Here is a 26,051-nt window from a genome sequence, read left to right as displayed (position 1 = left end):
GTGATATTACTAGAATATAGCTAAAACCGACGCAAAACCATACTCAGTCACTCACTCACTTTCAGAATACTATCTGGGGTGTTTAACAAATTCATAGTCTAACAATACAACTATTTGGTAGACGTTGGCGCGGACGAGTGGGGCTTGAAGGCAGGGGGCCTCCCGAAGAAGAAGAAGATGTTTATTTCTCATGAATCTCATGAGACAAAAATAATATACACAGTAATGAAACAATAGTTAGTGGAGCATACGCAGTCCTCATATTACATACTGGGCTTGTCGTAAGAGAAGAGTGAGTGAGTGAGTATGGTTTTACGCCGCTTTTAGCAATATTCCAGCAATATCACGGCGGGGGACACCAGAAATGGGCTTCACACATTGTACCCATGTCGGGAATCGAACCCGGGTCTTCGGCGTGACGAGCGAACGCTTTAACCACTAGGCTACCCGACCGCCCCCGTAAGAGAAGAGGCTCATAAGAACAAGTCATAAGTGAAACCCATTTATCTGTATTTGGATATCTACACTAATATAATGGGACATATTTATTTACTAAATGGTCCAATTCATGGCATTCTAGTATCAAATGAAATTCATCACCAATTTTGATGTTAAAGAAAGAGCAAAGCCACTCTTCACTTCTGAGGGGCGGTCGGGTAGCCTAGTGGTTAAAGCGTTCGCTCGTCATGCCGATGACCCGGGTTCGATTCCCGACATGGGTACAATGTGTGAAGCCCATTTCTGGTGTCCCCCGCCGTGATATTGCTGGAATATTGCTAAAAGCGGCGTAAAACCATACTCACTCACTCACTCACTTCACTTCTGAGGTTATACCATCTACCAGTTTCTACCATCTACCAGTTTCTACCATCTACCAGTTTCAATTGGGAGTCTGTGTTTGGTGGTTCTGGTTTTATTAAGCCAAATGCGTAAATTATGAGTGAGTGAGTGAGTTACAGTTTAACGTCACCTCGGCATTATTTCGGCCATTTCGTGACGAGCGTAAATTATGAGGTAAATACAATAAATAGTCTTCTATAAACTAGCGGAGAGTAGTTGGATGGGTGAGTGTGTTCGGCATCTTGACCCAGAATTATTTATGTTATTTAGGCCTCTGATTCTTTGAAAAACAGTTTGTCCTTTGTACACGTTGGGCATCTTGAATGTGTTGTGAAGAATTTGTTTTTGTTGATCAGAGGTATTGAATGGTGGTTCCCGAGAGAATCTGTAGAAAAACAAATAAGGCGACCTACACGGAGGACGAGAAAACAAGCTTGTTGATGTCATGGACAAATTGAGAAGTACAATCTAAACTTACAATATAATCGAGTTTTAATTAAATGTAAAGACTATGGATGTTTGTTTCATCGTTCAACAAACAATATCAAAGGAGATTTATCGAATCAAAACTTTTTAAAACATGTTAAATATTCATACAGAATACATATTTGAAGATTCCGGGGTAGAATAGGTCTTCAGCAACCCATGCTTGCCGTAAAAGGTGACTATGCTTGTCGTAAAAGGCGACTAAATGGATCGGGTGGTCAGGCTCACTGACTTGGTTGATGCATGTCATCGATCCCAATTGCGTGGATCGATGCTCATGATATCAATCACTGGATTGTCTGGTCCAGACTCGATTATTTACAGACTGCGCCATATAGCTGGAATATTGCTGAGTGCGGCGTTAAACAACAAACCAAACCAGACCAAACCAAAACATATTTTTAAAAGAAAGTTATAATCAATTTGCCGCGGTTTTAACATGGATACCCAACTCAGACACAGTATGCCGACTCCGAGCCGACCAGTCCTTGCTGTATCCCCTTAATGCCGAGCGCCAGGCAGGGTAACAAAAAGTACCATCTGTTAACGTCTTTTGTAATGAAGCGGCCAGGGGTTCTTACCACCGACCTTCCTCTCTCCGGACAGACGCTCTATCCACAACATCAGGCGATCATATGCATCTGTGAGGTTAAAGTGCATAACAAGAATCGGTGTAACGAGATATACTGTTTATTATACAAAGACATGTTTATCTACAGAACCAATTCCACGGCAGATCCAGCCTAGTATTTACCAAGAATCTTTGTTCCGGTTATGGTAAACTGTCCGCTTAAAACATTGGAACTCATGGCCTTCTTCTGATGGGGCTGCTGGCCTCCCACATAGAGGTTCATCTTGCCTGCAACAAACATCAACATGTGTATTAGCTTGTTTGTTTGTTGTTTAACGCCGCACTCAGAAATATTCCAGCTATATGACGGTCTGGAATATAATATAATCGAGTCTGGACCAGACAATCCAGTGACTGACATCGTGAGCATCGATCCCCGCAATTGGGATACGATGACATGCATCAGCCAAGTCAGCGAGCCTGACCACCCGATGCCGTTAGTCGCTTCTTACGACAAGCATAGTCACCTTTTACGACAACCATAGTCACCTTTTACGACAAGCATAGTCGCCACTTACGGCAAGTATGGTTTGCTGAAGACCCACTCTACCCCAGATCTTCACAGGTCAGTATTAACCATCTAGTGTCTGAAATGAACATATTTTACAGAAAAAATAGTTGTTTGATTATCGTTATTAAGAAGTCTAGACTTGCAAAATATTATAGACCTGCATGGACTGAATGACAGACGACATATGTACCAGCGACAAGGGACACCATAGAGATGTAGAATATCGAGACTTAATTCGGATGCTACATCGTCGTTGTGAAATAGCAAATACTTTATTACCATAGTAAGGGTAGCCTATTCTCTAATTGATCGCCCGAAATAAACTGACTGGCAAAAGAAATTATGCATTTGAAAACTGGATTTGACCAAACTGTTACAAACTTTATCAAAGCGTCCCCCTGTGTGACACGTAATCCTAGCATAATCGATGTAATTATCATCAACCAGTGTTTTTAAGCCAACTCATTGCTGAGTATTTTTTAATATTCGCTAGTATTGCGCACAACCACCAGTAGCTAAAGTGATGACGTAAATCCTGCTGGGGTATCATGCAGGAAACAGAGGTACTGTAAGTCCCCATGATCCCCAGCGAGGTGGCCTAGCTTTGGTTACTGGTGGCCTATAGCCCGTGTTTTAAAACTGTAATATTGTTATGCTCAAATGTGTTTCATAAATTGTTTCTAAATATATTATTCTCAAATATGTTTCACAACTTGTTTTTGAATAAAAAATTGCATTACTAACTAAATTGTAAATATATTAACTTGGTCTCGTCGCTATGTGGCTGAAATAATGCCGATGCGACGTTAAATTTTAACCCACTCACTTACTAGCCTGAAAACAGTCGCCGAAACACTGAAAAAAGTCCAAATTGCAACGATGATACCGCATCAAATACATCACAATTAAATTGACCATTTCTTCAATTTTAGCCACCATCAAACATGGGTGCATACTTTATTTTGCCCGACAGTGTATTGACTGATAGAGAGACCTATAGCTGTTAGTGGATCGATGATCTTCACCAGCCACTTTGGTTGATCAATAATTGGAGAGCTGTGTACAGGGACAGATTACAAAGAATTGTCATGCAGTCGTGACACCGAAACGGTATAGATCCAAGACTAAAATGCGTTTGGCTAGAGTGAGTGAGTGACTTTGATTTAACGCCATCTGTTCTACCTGGACCACCTGGACCACCCATGTGGCCAGAAAGATTGAGTGAGTGAGTGAGTTGGGTTTAACGCCGCTTTTAACAGTATTCCAATTGTTTCACGGCGTGTCAGCTTAATGTGGGAGGAAAGCCCGAAGTGATGCAGGTCTCAGACGTTTACCACTTCGGTGAAACCTACAAGCACGGGTATGGTGCTGACAAACCTAGAAACATAATCGGGCTGAACCGGGATTCGAACCCACAATAATAGGTTTCTGACAGCGAATTCCGGTGCCTTAGACGACTGGGCCACCCGTGCCCCCTGGCCAGAAAGAACAGGGTGTATACATTATTATATTTTTCCTACAAGCAGGTTACCAAATAATACAGGAAAATATAAACTGTCAATACGAGAGAATAACCACTCGAGATTATCCGCCGGCCAAAAAAGCGATGAAAATTATATGAAGGGACCACTGAAAATCAGTGATGACACCAGGTGTTCGCGAAAAGGGTAAGCATGCCCTATCCTACCGGTAGCATCCGACATTCACACAATTTGCAATATATGCATATATGCCTAGCGCCGCACAGCAGTGCTCCTACCATGCGACGGCGGCCTGAAAATAAAACCAGACAATCAAGTGATCGATGAACCAGAAAACCCAGTTACACACCAGTTAACGATATGTTAATATTGAATTACGTCTGCTCTGTACAAATGCGGAGATTCTGCTGCTTATAAGTAAACAAAAAGGTTTTAGAAATATTTCATTTTTGAACACAGAAGGGGGTTTGTTTTGTTTTGTTTTGTTTTGTTTCAACACAGACAAATACTACTGCTCTTATGATGAAACGCGGGGACTTCAGTCCACCAGTAGAAAAATCGAATCAGTTAAAGTTAATTTAAATTGTCGATGCCAGAGAATAACCAGTCTAGATTATCCAGCTCATCTGGACGGCGCCATTCATTGCAAATTGTGTGGTAAACATCGAGTCTGGACCAGACAATCCAGTGATTGGCATCACGAGCTACGCAATTGGGGTACGATGTCAGGCATCGACTAAGTCAGCGAGCATTAGCCACCCGATCCTGTTAGTCCCCTTTTACGACAGACAAAAGTTGCTGAAGACCAATTCTAACCCGTATGTTGACGGGGTTGAATCATGAATTAATAGTGAGTGAGTGGGTTACAATTTAACGTCGCATCGGCATTATTTCAGCCATATAGCGACGAGACCAAGTTAATATATTTACAATTGAGTCATTTATACAAAGTTATATTTAAAAAAACACATAAATTAATAGCAATGTACCTCATTATCCGATGGACGTCCTAAAATGTACTCGTCCTGAATTATGTGTTGTCAGATTACCATGGTACGCACTAAAATGTTTCATTGTAGAGTAAACTACGGTTATAACGAACACGCTTATAACGAACTGACCTATATAACGAACTTATTTTTTAGTCCCGGCCATTTGTTGTATATATGCTGTATATATGCTTATAACGAACTACGGTTATAACGAACTAAAATAAGTGGCCCCTTTGAGTTCGTTATAACCGTAGTTTACTGTATAGGCAGAATAACAATGTTACACATTTTAAACAACATGTGAGGGTCCGAGCATTAGATATAATCTGTTCCCGAAAAAGCTGAAAAGGAAAATTAACAACGAGACTAAATCGTGTTGTCAGATTACCAGGGTACGCACTAATATGTTTCAATGTTTTAGTAGAATAACAGTGTCACACATTTCAAACAATATGTAAGGGTCCGAGGATTTAATGTAATATATCTTCCCGAAAAAGCTAAAACAATTACCAACGAAACTAAATCTTTCCTATTCTCAAGTATTTTCTGGGAATTGTTTTTCTCGATAAAATCCCAGCCCCTCCCAGAATATCCAAGGTGCCTTAACACACACCTGGTAGAACAAACATCAACATGTGTATCAGTGACTGGGGATAGAGGCTTTCTGACATGGCGATTAAGACCATCGAGACTTAAGTCCAACCTCAATATCTCCTTGGCTCGCTTTTCGCTTAGTAAAAGGCGATTATAATTGTCGTCAGAGGCAACTAACAGGATCGGGTGGTCCCTTAATACACACCTGGTAGTACCTTCCACGCATCCTTGTCATCCCACACAGCCAGGTTCTTGTGACTGATTGTAAACTTGAAGGTTGTGTGCTGCCCTTGTTGGACGTACACTCTCCCGAAGGCAACCAGTTTGTACTTCGGCATGTTCAGGGAGCTGTCCGTCCAGGACACATATACCTGGATGATCTGAAAAGCCAACAAACCAAACTTTACAAATACCCAACTCATGATGTTCACTACCATGTTATACCAACCGATCGCCGTTTTGATGGTCAATATAAATACATAGATACGATAAGATAACAGTGAGTGAGTATGGTTTCACGACGCTTTAAGCAATATATCAGCAATGTCACGGCGGGAGACAGCAGAAATTGGCTTCACACATTGTACCCATGTCGGGAATCGAACCCGGGTCATGTGGGAAAAAATCCTTCAGCGTGACGAGAGAACGCTTTAACCACTAGGCAACACCACCGCCCCTGATAAGATAAGATACGATAAGAAAGTATTATCTGTTACTGGCCCCCAGGGGAAATATCGCTGTCATTTTATGAAACACTGTCAACAAGTACCCGGTCAGTAATTGGAACACACTTATTAAGTTAGACTCTATGGTGATTCCTGGTAAGAATTGGTCTCCAACAACCTATGCCTGTCGTACGAAGCGACTTCCATGATCGGGTGGTCGGGTGTGGACCTTTGCCCATAATATAAATCATTAGATTGTCTGGTCTAGACTTAAAAGCTTTCATCATACGAACTTCCGGGCAAAAGAAAGTATACATTTGATAATTGGATTTGAACAATATATTATAAATGTTATCAAAACGTTACTAGGCTGAAAACAGTCACCGAAACACTGCAAATAAAAAAGCTCAAACTACAACTTTGATATCCGTGTCAAATACTTCATCGTCAAAGAACCATTTCTTGTTTGTTTCATGTTTAGCTACCATCAAACAAAAGAGTATACTTTCTTTTGTCCGGCAGTTTAGCTTGAGTGCGGCGTAAACAAGACAGAAAGAAAGAAAGAGATCATCAAGGGATGAGATGCTAGCATGATATCTAAATGTAGATCTGACTCTGATAGACAATGAGAATCAGGTTTAGCGATGAGTAAGGAATATATTTTATATTGTTTTATATTGTTTTTAAACTGAGATACTGAAGCGGTTTCTCTCAAAGTAGAATCTAGTATATTCCAGGCGGAGACTGTGGAAGGTAAATTTATTTATTTTTAAATAATTCATTTCGGCAATTAGACTCATAGTATTCGATGGTGTTACGTGTTTCATAATGTGGACAATCCAAGGTTTTTACAGGTACCATATAACATAGATAATGTTGCGTTGTCCCACTTTTCATTCTATAAAACATGCATAATTTGTGAAAGTGCCGTCTTTCTACCAAGGAGGATAGACGCAATGTGAATCAGGTTCACTCATGAGTGAGGGATATGTTTCTTAACTCTGAAGGCAGCACTGTTGCAGTAGTATATGTCTCTAAACTCTGAAGGTAGCACCATTGCAGTAATATATGTTTCTTAAAGCTGAAGGCAGCGCTATTGCTGTCGTGTATGTTCCTTACCTCCGAAGGCAGCACTATTGCAGTAATATATGTTTCTTAACTCTGAAGGCAGCACTGTTGCAGTAGTATATGTCTCTTAACTCTGAAGGTAGCACCATTGCAGTAATATAGGTTTCTTAAAGCTGAAGGCAGCGCTATTGCAGTCGTGTATGTTCCTTAACTCCGAAGGCAGCACTATTGCAGTACTATATGTTTCTTAAAGCTGAAGGCAGCACTGTTGCAGTAATATATGTTTCTTAACTCTAAAGGCAGCACTGTTGCAGTAGTATACATTTGTATGTCTCTTAACTCTGAAGGTAGCACCATTGCAGTAATATAGGTTTCTTAAAGCTGAAGGCAGCGCTATTGCAGCACTATATGTTTCTTAACGCTGAAAGCAGCAATATTGCAGTAGTATATGCTTCTTAACCCTGAAAGCAGCGCTATTGCAGTAATATATGTTTCTTAAAACTGAAGGCAGTGCTATTGCAGTAATATATGTTTCCTAACGCTGAAAGCAGCAATATTGCAGTAATATATGTTTCTTAAAACTGAAGGCAGCACTATTGCTGTATTGTATTTTTCTTAACGCTGCAGCAGGATTGCAGTAATATAGGTTTCTTAACGCTGAAGGCAGCGGTATTGTAGTACTATATGTTTCTTAACGCTGAAGACAGCACTATTGCAGTACTATATGTTTCTTAACTCTGAAGGCAGCACTGTTGCAGTAGTATATGTTTCTTAATGCTGAAGGCAGCACTATTGCAGTAATATATGTTTCTTAACGCTAAAGGCAGCACTATTGCTGTATTGTATTTTTCTTAACGCTGCAGCAGGATTGCAGTAAAAATAGGTTTCTTAACGCTGAAGGCAGCGGTATTGCAGTACTATATGTTTCTTAACGCTGAAGACAGCACTATTGCAGTAATATATGTTTCTTAACTCTGAAGGCAGCACTGTTGCAGTACTATATGTTTCTTAAAGCTGAAGGCAGCACTATTGCAGTAATATATGTTTCTTAAAGCTGAAAGCAGCACTATTGCAGTAATATATGTTTCTTAACGCTGAAGGCAGCGCTATTGCAGTAGTATATGTTTCCTAACGCTGAAAGCAGCAATATTGCAGTAATATATGTTTCTTAAAACTGAAGGCAGTGCTATTGCAGTATTATATGTTTCCTAACGCTGAAGGCAGCACTATTGCTGTATTGTATTTTTCTGAACGCTGCAGCAGGATTGCAGTGATGTCTCGATGGCCTGTACATTATCGAGGCTGGACAAAGAAGACAGTATAGCAATGAAACGTTAATAAATCATAATGATTATTTCCTTTTGAACTTCGTCAAAGCGTCTATACAGACCTCATCAGCGTTGTAATTTCCGGTGTTGCTGACGACGACCTGGCCCTTGAGGTCACTTCCGGCGTTGATGTTGTGGTTGTATTGAAGACCCGAGTAATGCCAGGTGGTGTAGGAGAGCCCGTAGCCGAAAGGATACAACGGGTCGCCCTTGAAGTACCAGTAAGTACGTCTGTCCATCGAGTAGTCCGTCATAGGTGGGATCTGTCAACATCAAGACGATACGAGTCTTGATTAGTGGATACAATGGGTCGCCCTTGAAGTACCAGTAAGTACGTCTGTCCATCGAGTAGTCCGTCATTGGTGGGATCTGGCAACGCAAGAGCGATACGAGTCTTGATTAGTGGACACAATGGGTCGCCCTTGAAGTACCAGTAAGTACGTCTGTCCATCGAGTAGTCAGTCATTATTGGGATCTGGCAACGGCAAGTCGACACGACTCTTCTGAATGATGAACGATAGTGAGATGTCCCTTATGCCAACATACAATACCATGTCAGTATTCAAGAAGATCCTTGTGAGGGGCGGCGCTTAATATCTTTTCTCCAATTTGAACTGCCGTGAATGGTTTTCTCAACCATTCGCTTAGGACTGACATTATACATTTCATACATGGTGCACCTCCTATATACTCTAGCGGAATTGATTGCAATTGGATAACATTGAAGTTCAAGGTCACTAGGGTATGAAGAAGGTCATTTGTGTGATTTAGGTGTCACAAAGCTTTTCGATAACATAAGATAACATGAATATTTGAATTTAGTATCCATGACCTCATGGGCTTGATCTCGTTCGGAGGAAATTTGGGATGAACTTCACACAATGAAAGACTATGAGTCAGACTGTATTAACAGAAGTATCCAGTAACTTTACATTTGACACACCAAAGATGCTTTCAATTTCAAGTTTCCTGGAAGCTCATGGCAGAGAATGAAGGTCAAGGTCAAGGGACAAGAAATAATCATTTCTTCTTTTTGAGGATATTTATAGTTGAAGGATTTTCTGTTTCAAAGCATTGAGCATATGTTTTCCAAAACCGGAAGCGGTGTCATTAAACCGGAAGTGATTATAATTTCGTTGTTAAGGTACTTTAAGGCATAGGTGTATTCTTTACTTGTAAAATTGTTTTTGTACTAACGTGATGTCCCTTAGTTTGCTCTTCTCCACAGGGGAGGCGTTTAGCATACAAAGCCTTGCGGCTCACTAGCCGGTCTACTATCCCTAGATTTATCAATATAATGGTTATTGAGGATGATGGCAGAGGCAGACACAAAACAGAAACGAAAAGGGGAGGCAATTGGATGCCGGATATTATTTCGGTTTCGAAGTTCTGGTTAGAGAACTTTCGGAAAAGGTTGGAATTTGATTGCTTCTGTTTTTGTGTGTACTGCTAACATCTCTCTCGTTGAACCCCCTAAGTGATAGTCGTGGTATGATACTGACAAACAATGGATAATAACCAGGGCGAATCTGAAATTCCAACCCATGTTCATAAGATCTAGCATGCCCAAGACGTGTAATTAAAAGCGTGAACACCCTTATCCATGATCATAAAGTCCATTGTTCTCTTCCAACTATACATGAGCATGTGTTTATGACTCACTATCAAATAGTAATGAAACCGATGTTCGCGAAAAAAGAAAAGCGTATCCGGCCCCACAGGTGGCACTCATCACAAACACATGCAAAGACAAGTCAAGTGTTCACCTGAACAATCACGGAAACATACGGTACAAATAGTCAAAATAGGAATTTCCATCGGATATCAAGTGCATGTCCACAATTTCTCTTCCATTAAGCTCAGTGTTCCTGATCAAACAATGTTTGTGTCAAAGTCATATGGAATCTTCATAAAAATAGCATGCCTGATTGCACTCGAAATTGTAGACACCAAAGGCTTGAGATACCGGATTTCAGTTTATCTTTAAGACAGGAATTTGGTAGTAAGTTTATGGAATCCAGTGCCAAAAGCTTGTGTTGTCTTCGGATTTCAGAGTCGAGCTTAACCGTTATAGTACAGGATGCGTGGTTTCGATAGATTTCTTCCTGTTTAACACAGGCAGTTTAACATGCATTAAGTGTCCCACCTGACTGTCACTGGCTGGCACAGTGTACGGCATTTTTGCAGAGGGCACGGAGTGAGGACCATCGTTTGTCAGAACCTTCTGGATTGCCTCCCCTGCTTTTTGATGGGGTATGAAGCAATCAAGTATCGCGGTCACGTGGGGGTTCGCCTCGGCCCACGCGACTTGTAGTGGTCCGCCATTAAACAGAAGAAGGATGATTGGAGTTGCCGCAGCTCGTTTACCCACAATTCCTGGTCCACCTTGGACTGAAATTCGAAATGGAGGAGTGAGTGTGAGTGAGTGAGTTTGATTTTCCGCCGCGTTTAGCAATATTCCAGTGATATCACTGCGGGGGACACCAGAAATGGGCTTCACACATTGTACCCATGTCGGGAATCGAACCAGGGTCTTCGGTGTGACGAGCGAACGCTTTAACCACTAGGGTACCCGACCGCCCCTCGAAATGGAGGATCTAAAATGAGACATCATCACACATGATATCTGGATTATGTTGTATTTTCGTCATACACCTTCAACTCCGGTCAACATCCTCAAGTATCCAGCGTATTGTTATATATCAAATCCATTATGATATATACACACTGGTCCCATACGGCACCTAAGTTTCTTCGCGGAAGTGACGTCACAACTTCCATCTCCGTCACTGATGAGCTTGAACTCATCAGCTAATCACAATGATTCTTCTTAACGAGAGTTCGGCATAGATCTACATTCAAAATAGAGGGGACGGTGGGGTAGCCTAGTGGTTAAAGCGTTCGCTCGTCACGCCGAAGACCCGGGATCGATTCCCTACATGGGTACACTGTGTGAAGCCCATGTCCTGTGTCTCCCGCCGAGATGTTGCTGGAATATAAAAGCGGCGTAAAACCATATTCCCTCATATTTCATTTGAAGTTATCTCCCTTCCTCTGATGCTTGAGCCAATGAAAACAAACCCGAGTCCAATTATACCCGATCAGTTATCGGGGACTCGAGTATCCGTCACAGCTCAAAATAGCGATCTTGTTCGAGCGAACCCCCTTATATTTTCAAATATACTATTCTACAAAGAATCAGAATGAATCATTAGCTGAAAAAGATGTTTCTTGAGTATTAGATAAGTGTGGGGCAATCCTTATGGTTGCAGGTGAACTCAGTTGTTTCTGAGATGGTACATAATAACACGAGGTGAGTTCTTGTGATATCGTTACTGCAGCCAATATCGTGTAATTTGTTTAGGTGGCTAATTGTAGTATGGAGTCATATGAACTGGACCAAAAACGAACGGGTTGCGGGTACATCGGACTGGAGATTTGCTACACAGAATGATCGAGGAGGAAGCTTGGGGTTCTGTCCTAGATTATGGCTGACGGGTTACTGAGTACATTCAGGGCCAGACTGTTTCCGAAGCCTGTTTTGCGTTGTTCGTACCATGATTGACGACCGTCTTCAGAAGGTCCAGTTGATGTCCTGGGAGACCGACACTGTGGCGGTCGTGACCCTCCCGCTCAATAGTCTGTCCTGAAATAATACAGTTCACATATCGTTAAGATAAACGTCTATGGTCACATCACTTGCAGATAAGATACCAAGTAAGCAATGTCTGTTTGAACTTGTTCGTTTGTTGCTGGGGGACATGGAAGGCCCAGTCACTTAAGGCGCTTCTTTCCTTGGACACGCCAGAAACCTATGATCGTGGGTTCGAATCCCGGTCCGGCCAGATTGTGTTTCTAGGTTTGTCAGCACCATACCCGTGCTCGTGGGTTTCACCAAAGTGGTAAACGTCTGAGACCCGTATCATGTCGGGCATTCCACACTCTTCAAGCTGACACGCTTTGATATAACTGGAATAATGTTCAAGGGGCTTTAGACCCAACTCACTCGTTTGTTGCTTAACGGTAAACTCAGCAATACCCCAGCTATACAAAAGCTGCTTGTAAATAATTCCGTCACTAATATTATGACCAGGTCTACCACCAGGTCTGTTCAGACAAGGAATCCACGCGGGTGTGTTCCAACAAGTATCAGTATTCATAATAAGGTAGAAGGAGTAGTATAAGGTGTAAGGTGCGGCAATTCCCTGCGCAAAGTTGCGTCCTTTGGGAATGACAGACATCTATGATCTGATCGACATGTTTCTAGTGACTGAGTATGATTTTACGCCGCTTTTAGCAATATTCCAGCATTATCACCAGAAATGGGCTTCACTAATTGTACCCATGTCGGGAATCGATCCCGGGTCTTCGGCGTGACGAGCGAATGCTTTAACCACTGGGCTACCCGACCGGCCCCGACATGTTTCTAGGTTCTGGTAAGCATCACTTCGGCTTTCAACATGACATCGTCGCATCGAGATATAACAGAAATACTGTTCAAAGTGGCGTTAAACCAAATGCGCCAACTGACGATAAAGTGTATATACTTATTGGCCAAATCAATCGACATAGCATGTTGAAATTTTAACTTACCATCTTGACATTTTAAGAAAACATGACCCTGTAAGGCTTCCGTAATAAACCTTCGAATTTACTGCACAAAAGTTGCACGTGCTAATGCGTGACTAGCGGGGTATCGCTATACGTCTTGTCCCAGTCAGTCTATAACTTACCTCCTCCAAGACACACAAATATTGCATCGACGCCACTAACAGCACTGATGACATCGTGGTTGTTGAGGTGGTTACAGTTCACGTCGTTGCAGCCATCTTTAACGTTCACATGATTGGCCAGGTTTTTCAAGCCATCGAGAGCGCTGTCCACAAGATGACTGTCAGTCCCAGATGCATAATCCCCTTTTAGGTCGTTCTTGTTGTCTGACATCGGACCGACCACCTAGTGAGACATTCAGGTGATTTGTGACAAGGGAGCAACACCAAGAAGAAGCTTTACATTTCAATGTGTGTTGTTTAATGCCGCACTCGGCAATACGCCAGCTGTACGACGGTGGTCTGTAAAAAGTCTATTCTGGACTAGACAATTCAGTAATTTTAAATATTTTATGGGGAAGGTCGGGTAGCCTAGTGGTTAAAGCGTTCGCTCGTCACGCCGAAGACCCGGGTTCGGTTCCCGACATGGGTACAATTTGTGAAGCCCATTTCTGGTGTCCCCGTCGTGATATTGCTGGAATATTGCTAAAGGCGGCGTAAAACCATACTCACTCACTTAAATATATTATGAGCAACGTTTGTTTGTTTGTTTGTTGTTTAACGCCGCACTATATTCCACCTATATGACGACGGTCTGTAAATAATCGACTATGGACGAGACAATCCAGTGATTGGTATCATGGGCAACGATCCAAGCTGTCAGTTAGAGCTGAGCCTGACCACCCGACCTGACAATTCGCCTCTTACGACCAGCATACCGGAATTCTGCCCCGGAGGGCAGTCGGGTGGCCTGGTGGTTAATGCGTTCGCTCATCACGCCGAAGACCCTGGTTCGATTCCCGACATGGGTACAATGTGTGAAACCCATTTCTGGTGTCCCCCGCCGTGATATTGCTGGAATATTGCTAAAGGCGGCGTAAAATCAAACTCACTCACTCACTCTGACCCGGATTCCCAACGGGTTCCCAAGTTAGTCGTCCTTGACTGGCATGAATAGCATGTCGAGGGGGACAAGAATTTTAAACGTGGCTATTATTAGCACTATTACATGTACTTGCAAGACAACCACAGAGATATCATTTGTCTTATTCAAACCATGGGTAACCTAACTTCCGGGAATAACGGAAGTAGACCTATGTTTGATGGTGGCTAGAAATGAAACAAACAAGGTATGTTTATTCCATGGTGCTGTATTTGATACGGGTTGCACAGTTGTGTTTTGGACGTTAAGTTTGCGACTGTTTTCAGCCTGGTAACGTAATGATAACGTTTTTTTGGTCTTTTTTATCAAATCCAATTCTCAAGTGTATACTTTCTTTTGCCCGGCAGTTTACGATGACCACAAGGTACGACACTGCGTCGCCATTTTCATCATGTATGTGATGTTGATGATGTTGATGATGATGACAACGATGATGATGACGATGTGACTAAGCATGTATTACACAAAATACTCACAGCAATTTTATTCAGTTTGTGTTTGATGGGAAGATAGTTGTTCTCGTTCTTTAGCAGGACAAAGCTCTTCATGGCGGCCTCGAGAGCAAGAGCGATGTGGTCTTTGTTCAGCACATCTTTGTGTACATCCAGATTGTTATAGGGGTTCATGGTGGGCGGGTCGAACTCTCCTAGTCTCATTCGGGTGTAGATCAAAGGCTTCATCTGGTCCCGGACAAAATTCTCAGATATTTTCCCTTGTTTGACTGCATCCGCTGCAACATTAATGTTAGAAGATGTAAGGGTGCGAACAACGCTTCTTTGGGTTCTTGTCTGCCACTTCACAGCGTCTTTTGTTTGTTTGTTTAACGCTGACTCAGCAATATCCAAGCTATGTGAGGGTTTGTTTAGTTAATAGGCTCAGACCAGACAATCCAGTGACTGACATCACGAGTATCATGTTTTGTTTGTTTGTTGTCTAACGCCGCACTTAGCAATATTCCAGCTATGTGACGGCTGCTGGAAATAATCGAGCCAGACCAGACAATTCTGGGTTGATGCATGTCATGCGTAGATCGGTGTTCGTGTCAATCACTGGATGGTCTGGTCCAGACTCAATTATTTACGCGATGCCGTCATATAGCTGGACTATTGATGAGTTAATAAACAAACAAACAAACAAACAAACAGAATGTGGTAACTGAACATTCTTTCTCTTTTCAGATTTTGTTCACTGTTGTGTTTTTATTTTTGTTTAAGGCAGCACTTATCAATATTCCAGCTATATGACGGCGTCCTGTAAAATAATCGCGTCTGGACCAAACAAAGAACAATGGCATAATACACAACTGCTGCGGGGTATCTCAGACATCTTTTGTTTGAAATCAACAAATTTGACAATGTGACAATAGTGCGACAATGGTGCGACAATAGTTTGTTTTTTAGTTGTTTAACGCCGTACTCAGCAATATTCAAACTATATGACGGCGGTCTGTAAATAATCGAGTCTAGACTAGACAATCCAGTGATTGATGTTATGAGCAATGATCTACGCAATTAGGACACGATGACAAGCTATCAACCAAGTCAGCGAGCCTGACCACCCGATGCATTGAGTCGCCTCTTGCGACCAGCATAGGTTGCTGGGGACGAACTCTTGCCCGGAATGTCCCCATGGGTTCCCCACTGTGTCCCCGCTGGAGACGAAAAATGGACTGCTTGAAACCAGTATGTTTTGTATTGTAGTGGGCCAGTATGTTTTGTATTGTAGTGGGCCAGTATGTTTTGTATTGTAGTGGGCCAGTATGTTTTGTATTGTAGTGGGCCAGTATGTTTTGTATTGTAGTGGGCCAGTATGTTTTGTATTGTAGTGGGCCAGTATGTTTTGTATTGTAGTGGGCCAGTATGTTTTGTTTTATAGTGGGTCAGTATGATTTGTTTTTTATTAGACCAGTATGAATTGTATTGTGGTGGAGGAGTATGTTGTGTCTTATAATTGACCAGTATGATTTGAATTATGGTGGAGCAGTATGTTTTGCATCATAGTGAAGCGATATGTTGTGTATCATAATGAAGCGGTATGTTTTGTATCATAATAAAGCGGTATGTTTTGTAATATACTATCATAATGAAGCGGTACGTTTTGTATCATAATGAAGCGGTATGTTTTGTATTATAGTGAAGCGGTATGTTTGGCATCATAGTGAAGCGGTATGTTTAGCATCATAGTGAAGCGGTATATTTTGTATCATAGTGAAGCGGTATGTTTTGTATAATAGTGAGGCGGTATGTTTGGCATCATAGTGAAGCAGTATGTTTTGTATCATAGTGAAGCGGTATGCTTTGTATCATAGTGAAGCGGTATGTTTTGTATCATAGTGAAGCGGTATGTTTTTTATCATAGTGGTATGTTTTGCATCAGGTTGTATTTTACACGGACAGTGTTGCGTACCCACCACATACCTAACGTGAGATACGCTCTGTCCTGGCTTCCCTCGACTTCAATGTTACAGCCAGCCTTGAGACAGGCGACAGCAGCCTCCATTTTCGTCTTGAAGTAGTGGCGTCGTTTGATCATAAACATGACTTCGCCAGCGTCAGCTATTATATAACCCTTGAAGTTCCACTCCCCTCGGAGGATGTCAGTCAGGATCTCCTTGTTGGCACACGCTGGGACGCCGTCAACGCTGCAGGGAATATACTCATGGACAAAAGTCACACAACAGTAAGGTTGAAATGTTATCTTACGCCCAGCAAAGGCTACTGGGTTCCTATTCTACGCGAAATTTCAACGGGAGTTGAGAAAACGACAGGCGCTAGTCCAAACTAACCTGATAAAACATTTATGATTTTCTTCTTGTTGCCTTGGAAACTCTAAAAATAAAATAAGCGCCGGTTAATTATTTTGCCAGGTGTCAAAATATGTTCTCAATATACACTCTTCATAAAGGTGAGGTGAGGTGAAATTGGGTTTAACTTCGCGTCCAAGATTATTGCACTTATATAGCGACGTGCATGCACGTGGGTGTGTAGCTGCTTGTACTAGTCCGGACTGATGCCGATTTATAGTGCTAGCTCACTGAGATATCATGCCACAGTTTAACACGGATACCCCACTCAGACACAGTATACTGACTCCGAGCCAACCAGTCCTTGATTTAGCCCTTAATGCCGAGCGCCAGACATGGTAACAACAAGTACCATCTTTTAACGTCTTTTGGTATGACGCGGCCGGGGATCGAACCCCGGACCTTCCGTTCTCCGGGCGGACGCTCTACCACTAGACCACGGAGGCGGTCTCTTCAAAAAGAAGAAACGCACAATGTAGTTCATTGGAACCTGCGTACACAAAAAAATCCGGTATATAAACTGGATATATGTTTTGGAAAATGTTGGTGGCAAACAGTGCGTCAAAACGCAGTCAAGTTATGGCATTCGTAACTCGTGGTAGTGGCTATAAAAAGGCAAACATAAGCCAATAATTTGTCATTCAATTGTCAACATTTGAAAATGCCGAAGACTCAGCGCTGCCGATCAGAACATCGCCATAGTACGTATCCAAAGAGGGGATTCGCAGTCTTCCGGCCGACCAAGAGTTACCACCCCTGCACGGGATCTCTACATTCGACTGTTCCACCTACGTCATCGCAATGCCAGAGCTACGGAGACTGCAGAACGCATCCCTGGTTTGAGCAGCATATCGGACCAGACTGTCACGAACCATCTTCGCGAGGCTGGAATCCGACCCAGAAGACCATTTATCGTCCCTGTTTTGCTATAGATTCATCGACAGCGACGCTTGCGTTGGTGCCATACCTAACGGCCTTGAAATTTGAGAAACTGGAGACGTTTAGCGATGTATCACGAATCAAGATTTCTTCTTCATCGGCGAGATGGAAGACAACGTGTTTATCGTCGTCGAAATGAGCGTTTTGCCCGACATTGTGTACGTGAAATCGACACTTTCGGTGGCGGTAGTGTCATGGTGTGGAGGGCCATATCCTACACCACGAGACTTGGTTGTGGTTCAGGGGAATATGCCAGCAAGTCGCTACATGAATCAAATTCTTCAACCTCACCTTCTTCCAATAATTTACCGCCAGAGGGAGCTGTTTCAACAGGACAACGCTCCACCGCACACAGCTGGTGTCACGGTAGACTACCCTCATAATTCCAACCGTCAACGACTTGCCCTGGCCGTCGAGATCTCCAGGTCTCAACCCAATCGAACATCTCTGGAATGAACTCGATCGACGTGTGCGTCAACGTCAGAACACGCCGCAAACACTCCCACAACTGGCCAATACGTTACAAGCAGAATGGCGCAGAATTCCGCAGGACAGAATTCGTACTCTTATCCAGTCAGTGCCGAGGAGATGCAGAACTGTGATTGCTCCCCGGGGCGGTCACACGAGATACTGAGTTCAGCGCATACTTGTGGCCTTATGTGACATGACAATGAACAGTTTTCAATGCCTTTGTACAACGATAACATGTGACTATCGAGCTCCATAATTTTCATATTTGTAAATAAATTAAATATATCGACTTTATTAGGTACAATAAATTTACTAAAAATCTACCTGTGCGTTTCATTTTTTTAAGAGTGTATATACAGTTTATGTTCCAAGTCAGATACTTGAGATGATATTCACGTAAAAAGGTATCATCTTAGCTTATGTCGTAAAAGCAACTTTGACGTCATCTTCCATTTTTCCCCACAGTACAATGTTATGACGTCACATTGCAGCCAACGCGTACTTACAGGTTATAGGAACAGATGAGACTGTAGGCTCCGGCCTCGACACATCTCCTGAACGGTGGGAGAAAATACGTCCTCAAGTCACGTGTGCTTACCTGGTTCATGATAAATTAGAAATACTTTTGATAATTACAACCATATGAAAAAAAACAACATTATTGCAGCTTTAAAAAAACAAAACCAGCTATTGCATTCACGGGGGTATAACACCATGAATTTGGAAAATGTTCGATTGTCACTGGACAATCTGAGGTTTTAAAATGACAATAACCACCTCTGATTGAAACAGATGACTTAACGGCTGCATCACCGCGAAAGCGAATATTTTTAGAAAATGACATCTTTCTCTATCAACGTCGGATGGATTTTGAAATAATGGTATGCGTATAACAATATACAGAGTTGCAATTACTGCAATATTCAACAACGCATTTTCGAAAGGATGTCACATTACCAGATAGCGAACGGTTTGGACGGAGGCATTTTGAAACATCCAATACATAAGTCTTACTTTGGGGTCAAAGTCATGTCTATTGACTGGCCAGTCTTCTGGGCCCCCGGATATGACGTAGTGCTTGCACCCGGAACTGGTCCTCAGGTAGCGGGTATCGTTTCCGTGAAGGCCCTTGACGTGGATGTAGCCGAGTTCACCGACGTGGTACGGGTCCTCCCCGAAAGTCTCCTGAATAAAGTGACAGTGCGTGAATGTTGTTTTACGTCCCTAGTAGGAGATATGAGTACAATTTGAAGCAGGCACCAAGAGATAAGGCACTTATTAAGTTGATATACTGGAAAGAATGGTTTATTACCGAAAATACCGGGAACGTTCATGCAGAATTTGATGTATGCTCCCAAAAATAAGGTACCGTCCATTTGATAATTTGATACTAGTGAGTGAGTGAGTTGGGTATAACGCCGCTTTTAACACTATTCCAGTTATATCGCGGCGTGTCAGCTTAATGTGAGAGGAAAGCCCGAAGTGATGCAGGTCTCAGACGTTTACCACTTCGGTGAAACCCAAGAGCTCGGGTATGGTGCTGACAAACCTACAAACATAATCGGGGCGAACCGGCATTCGAACCCACAATCATAGGTTTCTGGCGTGCCCAAGGGACGCAACTCTGCACAGCGAATCGCGGCGCCTTGGAGACTGGGCCACCCGTGCCCCCAATTTCTTTTTCTTTTTTTCTTTTTTTTTTAATACTAAGGAAAGAATAATTTGTTACCGAAAATACCGGAAACGTTCACGCATTATTACGGATTTCTTAAAAGTGACAACATTCCGAAAGCACAGATTTTCTTATTTACCTGCCCTCTTCCCCAACGAGGATCTCTAAATGTGTCGACATTCGGGCTGAAACAGCTGATGGCCTTGTGTATCCCCAGACGTTCGTGACGCGCCATGTAGTAGTTAAAGTAGGCCCGCACTTCCGTACTGGTCACTACGGCCATCCGGTACACAAGGTCCGCACTGAAGACGAGGTCACGTGATGTTGGGAATAAAATAAATTAAATATGAAATAAATATATAATGTCAACGCCAGAGAATAACCTCTCTCGATAATCCAACGAAACAGATTCCGGAACTGAAATACATATTTGAATGTCAGATTGGAAATAACCCCGAACAATTATTGTACTGTGTAAAGAATTAGAAAGAATAGAACGAAAGAATTTCGACGTCGTAAGATGAACATGAACAAATACAACAAATATCGACCAAACTGTACTTCGAAGGAAACAGAACATAAAAAGGGACAAAACCCTTTCCATGTTCATAAGAAATCTCTGCTAAAAGCAGAATCGATTGTACGATTCCGACTATGTCATGAAATAGTGATTATACCAGGTGCTCGTGTATCCTGCCCCACCGGAGGCACCCGTCACAAACACATGCGAAGGCAGGGCAATTGGTCACTTGAAACAACACGGAAACATATGGTATAGGGAATTGTATCGGACATCATTTTGGTCACTGATGACCCAGCCTCTTACTAACAGTCAGTGCTGGCCTTGAGACACATTATCTATGCGTGTATCTTTTTGACAAAGAGATGGTTGAACAAGGTCACAGAGTAGGGTTTAAATGGGAGTGTGTACTGGATTTCCAGATGGTGCACACACTGGTAAATTATCATTGCTGGCCTTGGGAAATATTATTGGACGGCGCAAGGCACCGTGCCTTATTCATTTTTGGTTTGAGAATGAGTAATAGTTGGAAACATGAAACAGAACGTTTCAAAGAATTTAATCTTTGTCTCACATATTTATAATGATATGCGTACATACGAACTGTAAATCATTACACTTAACATGTTAATGTTTATGCAGGCGCTAGGAGGCCACTCCATCTCTATCCGACCTATGTCCCAAACAGCATTTCACTGCGGTGAAACGTTGACCCATTTTCGTGTGGCGAGGTCTACCTGTCGAGGGGGAAGGGGACAGGCCTATAGCACATCGCTATGCGGGCAACGTTAATCCAGTTTCCGTGTAGCGAGATATTAGCACTTTTGGAAAGTGTGAATAATTGATGTGTCAGGCTACAGGAGTAAACATTTTACCATTAGAGAGGTAACTCGAATAAAAATAGCACACGCCCCACAACGATCTACTTCATCATAAAATAATATTCAAAAAATGTAGCTATTACTTGAATTTATTCATTTGAAAAAATGTTAATAACTTTACTACTGTAAATATATAAATATATCATGTATGATTGTGTCAACTCAATACCCCTTGTCCCTTGAAAACAATAACAAATGTTTCAGAAAGTCATACTCGTGAAAACATGCTACTAGTTTTATTTTCATAATTATTGTTTGATTTCTACTTGTCACATAAATATTTGAACTGAAATGTGCCTTATTCTCATTCCTGATTCTGAAGATACTAGATGGAAAGCACAACTTGTTTAAACTTCTGGGTTTAATATGTGCACTTTACGACGGTATAGGTATTTGCATCAATAGGGAGGTGTACGACAGAATTTCTTTGCGCCGTGTTGATCCTTAGGATTAAAATTATCTTATCAATGCTGTTATCTGTTTGACCAAGAATTAGTGGAACAAGGCCATGAATTGTATATTTGGGAGTGTATACTGGAGTTCCAGATGGTGCACGAACTGGCGAAATGTCAGGTATAGAAAGATATAGTAACTGGTTTGAACTGATAATGTCCTTAATCTGGGTCAGTATCATTACATGTTCGAGAGAGAGAGAGAGAGAGAGAGAGAGAGAGAGAGAGAGAGAGAGAGAGAGAGAGAGAGAGAAGGGGGGAGAGAGTCATAATATTGTCGCACAATTGTCATTATATTGTCACACTTTTGTCACACTATTATCGCACTATTGTCACACAGTTGCCACACTATTGTCACACAGTTGCCACACTATTGTCACGCTGTTGTCACGCTACTGTCACCCTATTGTCACACTATTGTCGCACTATTGTCACACTTTTGTCACACTATTATCGCACTATTGTCGCACAGTTGTACCACTATTGCCACAATATTGTCCGATATTGTCACGCTATTGTCACGCTATTGTCACACTATTGTCACACTATTGTCGCACTATTGTCACACTTTTGTCACACTATTGTCGCACAGTTGTCACACTATTGCCACACTATTGTCACACTATTGTCACGCTATTGTCACGCTATTGTCACACTATTGTCACACTATTGTCGCACTATTGTCACACTTTTGTCACACTATTATCGCACTATTGTCGCACAGTTGTCACACTATTGTCACGCTGTTGTCACGCTATTGTCACGCTATTGTCACACTATTGTCACGCTATTGTCACACTATTGTCACACTATTGTCACACTATTGTCACACTTTTATCACACTATTATCGCACTATTGTCGCACAGTTGTAACACTATTGCCACAATATTGTCACGCTATTGTCACGCTATTGTCACACTTTTGTCACACTATTATCGCACTATTGTCGCACAGTTGTCACACTATTGTCAGACTATTATCGCACTATTGTCACATTATTGTATTGCTATTGTCTCATTGTCAAATTCTGTGATTTCAAAGAAAAGATGTCTGAGATACCCTTCAGCAATTGTGTATTATGCCATTTTTTTTAAAGTTAAAAATCAAATCATATTTTTAGAATTAAAATCATGTAAAAGTTTTCTTTGAGTGCTGACAAAGCGCCAGTACAGTTCGTTCTTCAGTATATAATATCGCTGACTTAAGATATTTTCAGTTGCAAATCAAACATGAAGTGGGAGGAAACTCTGAGGAGAAGCTGGCCTTAAGGCGTTTTCCACTTCAGTGATGCCCACGAGAACAGTGGTGCCCACGAGAACAGTGATGTCCACGAGATCAGAGATGCCCACCAGAACAGTTGTGCCCACGAGAACAGTGATGCCAACGAGAACAGTGATGCCCACCAGAACAGTTGTGCCCACGAGAACAGTGATGCCCACCAGAACAGTTGTGCCCACGAGAACAGTGATGCCAACGAGAACAGTGATGTCCACGAGAACAGTGATGCCCACCAGAACAGTTGCGCCCACGAGAACAGTGATGCCAACGAGAACAGTGATGTCCACGAGAACAGTGATGCCCACGAGAACAGTGATGCCAACGAGAACAGTGATGCCCACGAGAACAGTGATGCCCACCAGAACAGTTGTGCCCACGAGAACAGTGATGCCCACGAGATGCCCACGAGAACAGTGATGCCCACCAGAACAGTGATGCCCACGAGAACAGTGATGCCCACCAGAACAGTTGTGCCCACGAGAACAGTGATGCCCACCAGAACAGTTGTGCCCACGAGAACAGTGATGCCCACCAGAACAGTTGTGCCCACGAGAACAGTGATGCCCACCAGAACAGTTGTGCCACCGAGAACAGTGATGCCCACGAGAACAGTTGTGCCCACGAGAACAGTGATGCCCACCAGAACAGTGATGCCAACGAGAACAGTGATGCCCACGAGAACAGTGATGCCCACGAGAACAGTTGTGCCCACGAGAACAGTGATGCCCACGAGAACAGTTGTGCCCACGAGAACAGTGATGCCCACCAGAACAGTGATGCCAACGAGAACAGTGATGCCCACGAGAACAGTGATGCCCACGAGAACAGTTGTGCCCACGAGAACAGTGATGCCCACGAGAACAGTTGTGCCCACGAGAACAGTGATGCCCACGAGAACAGTGATGCCCGCGAAAACAGTTGTGCCCACGAGAACAGTTGTGCCCACGAGAACAGTGATGCCCACGAGAACAGTGATGCCCACGAGAACAGTTGTGCCCACGAGAACAGTGATGCCCACGAGAACAGTTGTGCCCACGAGAACAGTGATGCCCACGAGAACAGTGATGCCAACGAGAACAGTGATGCCCACGAGAACAGTTGTGCCCACGAGAACAGTGATGCCCACGAGAACAGGGATGCCCACGAGAACAGTGATGCCCACGAGAACAGTGATGCAAACGAGAACAGGGATGTCAACGAGAACAGGGATGACCACGAGAACAGGGATGCCCACGAGAACAGTGATGCCCACGAGAACAGTGATGCCCACGAGAACGGAGCATATGGTGCTGACAAACCTAGCGCGAACTGGCATTCGGACCCTAGGCCATATGTTTAGGGCAGGCTAAAGGTACGCGATTCTTCCCCAAAATAAGTAGGGGTGGATGAATGTGGCGATTAGTTTCAGTCTGTTAGCATTTACTCATGTTAGGAGAAGCAAAGGTAAGCCTTCTTATGTACGGGTCAATTCAAGGTATATAAAACTCACTCAAAGAAGGCACCATAGTTACTCATGTTAGGAGCAGCAAAGGTAAATGGATTTATGTACGGGTCAATTCAAGGTATATAAAGACTCACTGAAAGAAGGCACCATAGTTACTCATGTTAGGAGCAGCAAAGGTAAATGGATTTATGTAAGGGTCAATTCTAGGGCATAAAAAGACTCACTCAAAGAAGGCACCATAGTTACTCATGTTAGGAGCAGCAAAGGTAAATGGATTTATGTAAGGGTCAATTCTAGGGCATAAAAAGACTCACTCAAAGAAGGCACCATAGTTACTCATGTTAGGAGCAGCAAAGGTAAATGGATTTATGTAAGGGTCAATTCAAGGTATATAAAGACTCACTGAAAGAAGGCACCATAGTTACTCATGTTAGGAGCAGCAAAGGTAAATGGATTTATGTAAGGGTCAATTCTAGGGCATAAAAAGACTCACTCAAAGGAAGCACCAATTCCTATAAACTGTGGAAACCCCGTGGCGTTCCTTGTGACATCCCCGCGGCCACAATTGCTCCACCAGGCGTAGTTCGTGAGCCCCAGACGCTTTATTGGCGGAGACTCGTCTGGTGGACACAGAACCAACAGCGTCAACTACACATGCAACATCGCCATCAACGAAAAACAAAGTCATTGTGGAAACAGATATAACTGCATGCCCCTTTTTTATATTAGATACCCAACACTCATAACGGGGATATTGGGAAGCTTGGCAGTTAAAGAGTCGACTCATCTCTGAAAACCTGATTTCGGATACCAAATTGGGTACAAAGTAGAGTCATATGAAAGTTCGCATAAAGAAAAATAATTTTTCTCTATTTTTGTTGCCACTTTTTCATCAATATATTTTTCTTGTTATTTTAATAAATAAATTTATTTTCTCGAAATTTCGACTTTCTTTCGTTAATTCAATTTTTTCTCTCCAAATTTCGAGTTTTTAGAACAAAATTGAATTAGCGAGAAAATAATCGAAATTACGAAGGACAAGCGGGTTCACCCTGGGACCGTGTATTTTGTTTGGACCGTTTGAACAAAGTCTCCGAAGACTCACCTTGACCGCTGGCCAGTTGGACTTGTATCTCCTGCAAGGTCATACGACTGACGAGGTCATCCACCCTAGCATCCCACCCCAGGTTGGTGTTCTGGTACGGCAGCGCGCCATGAGCAACATGCACGACTGCAACACACACAACGACCACGAGTGAAACTGTCATGGTGAAATAGTGAA

General features: G+C 42.6%; 1 protein-coding gene across 2 annotated transcripts; it reads right to left on the bottom strand.

The window, feature by feature from the left end:
• Positions 1–2,000: 2,000 nt before the first annotated feature.
• Positions 2,001–26,051, bottom strand: LOC124117542 (beta-xylosidase/alpha-L-arabinofuranosidase 2-like). Of its 2 annotated transcripts, XM_048380881.1 has the most exons (13): positions 25,875–26,051; positions 25,263–25,389; positions 20,333–20,495; positions 19,536–19,706; positions 19,028–19,119; positions 16,726–16,949; positions 14,785–15,038; positions 13,330–13,552; positions 12,153–12,242; positions 10,743–10,987; positions 8,659–8,859; positions 5,741–5,915; positions 2,001–2,185 (listed from the first exon to the last, which is right to left on the bottom strand). In XM_048380881.1, the coding sequence occupies exons 1-13, from the start codon at positions 26,035–26,037 to the stop codon at positions 2,070–2,072; spliced, it is 2,244 nt and encodes a 747-aa protein (XP_048236838.1). In that variant the 5' UTR covers positions 26,038–26,051; the 3' UTR covers positions 2,001–2,069. The 2 variants fall into 2 exon arrangements, 1 of the variants encoding a protein (XP_048236838.1); XR_007217951.1 differs by lacking the exon at positions 2,001–2,185 and having other exon boundaries at positions 5,779–5,915; positions 8,659–8,965.

The sequence above is a fragment of the Haliotis rufescens genome, unplaced genomic scaffold, assembly GCF_023055435.1.
Source record: "Haliotis rufescens isolate VD_foot unplaced genomic scaffold, xgHalRufe1.0.p SCAF_33, whole genome shotgun sequence".
Lineage (NCBI taxonomy): Eukaryota > Metazoa > Mollusca > Gastropoda > Lepetellida > Haliotidae > Haliotis > Haliotis rufescens.
The sequence above is the reverse complement of the archived record's forward strand: the minus strand, read 5'-3'. Positions and strand labels throughout refer to the sequence as shown.

Coding starts and splice junctions, on each gene's coding strand:
- LOC124117542 (XM_048380881.1), bottom strand. CDS start 26,037: ATGACAGTTTCACTCGTGGTCGTTGTGTGTGTTGCAGTCGTGCATGTT. Junction 19,707..20,332: donor CTCGTTGGGGAAGAGGGCAG/GTAAATAAGAAA, acceptor CACTTTATTCAG/GAGACTTTCGGGGAGGACCC. Junction 13,553..14,784: donor ACAAACTGAATAAAATTGCT/GTGAGTATTTTG, acceptor ATGTCTCACTAG/GTGGTCGGTCCGATGTCAGA.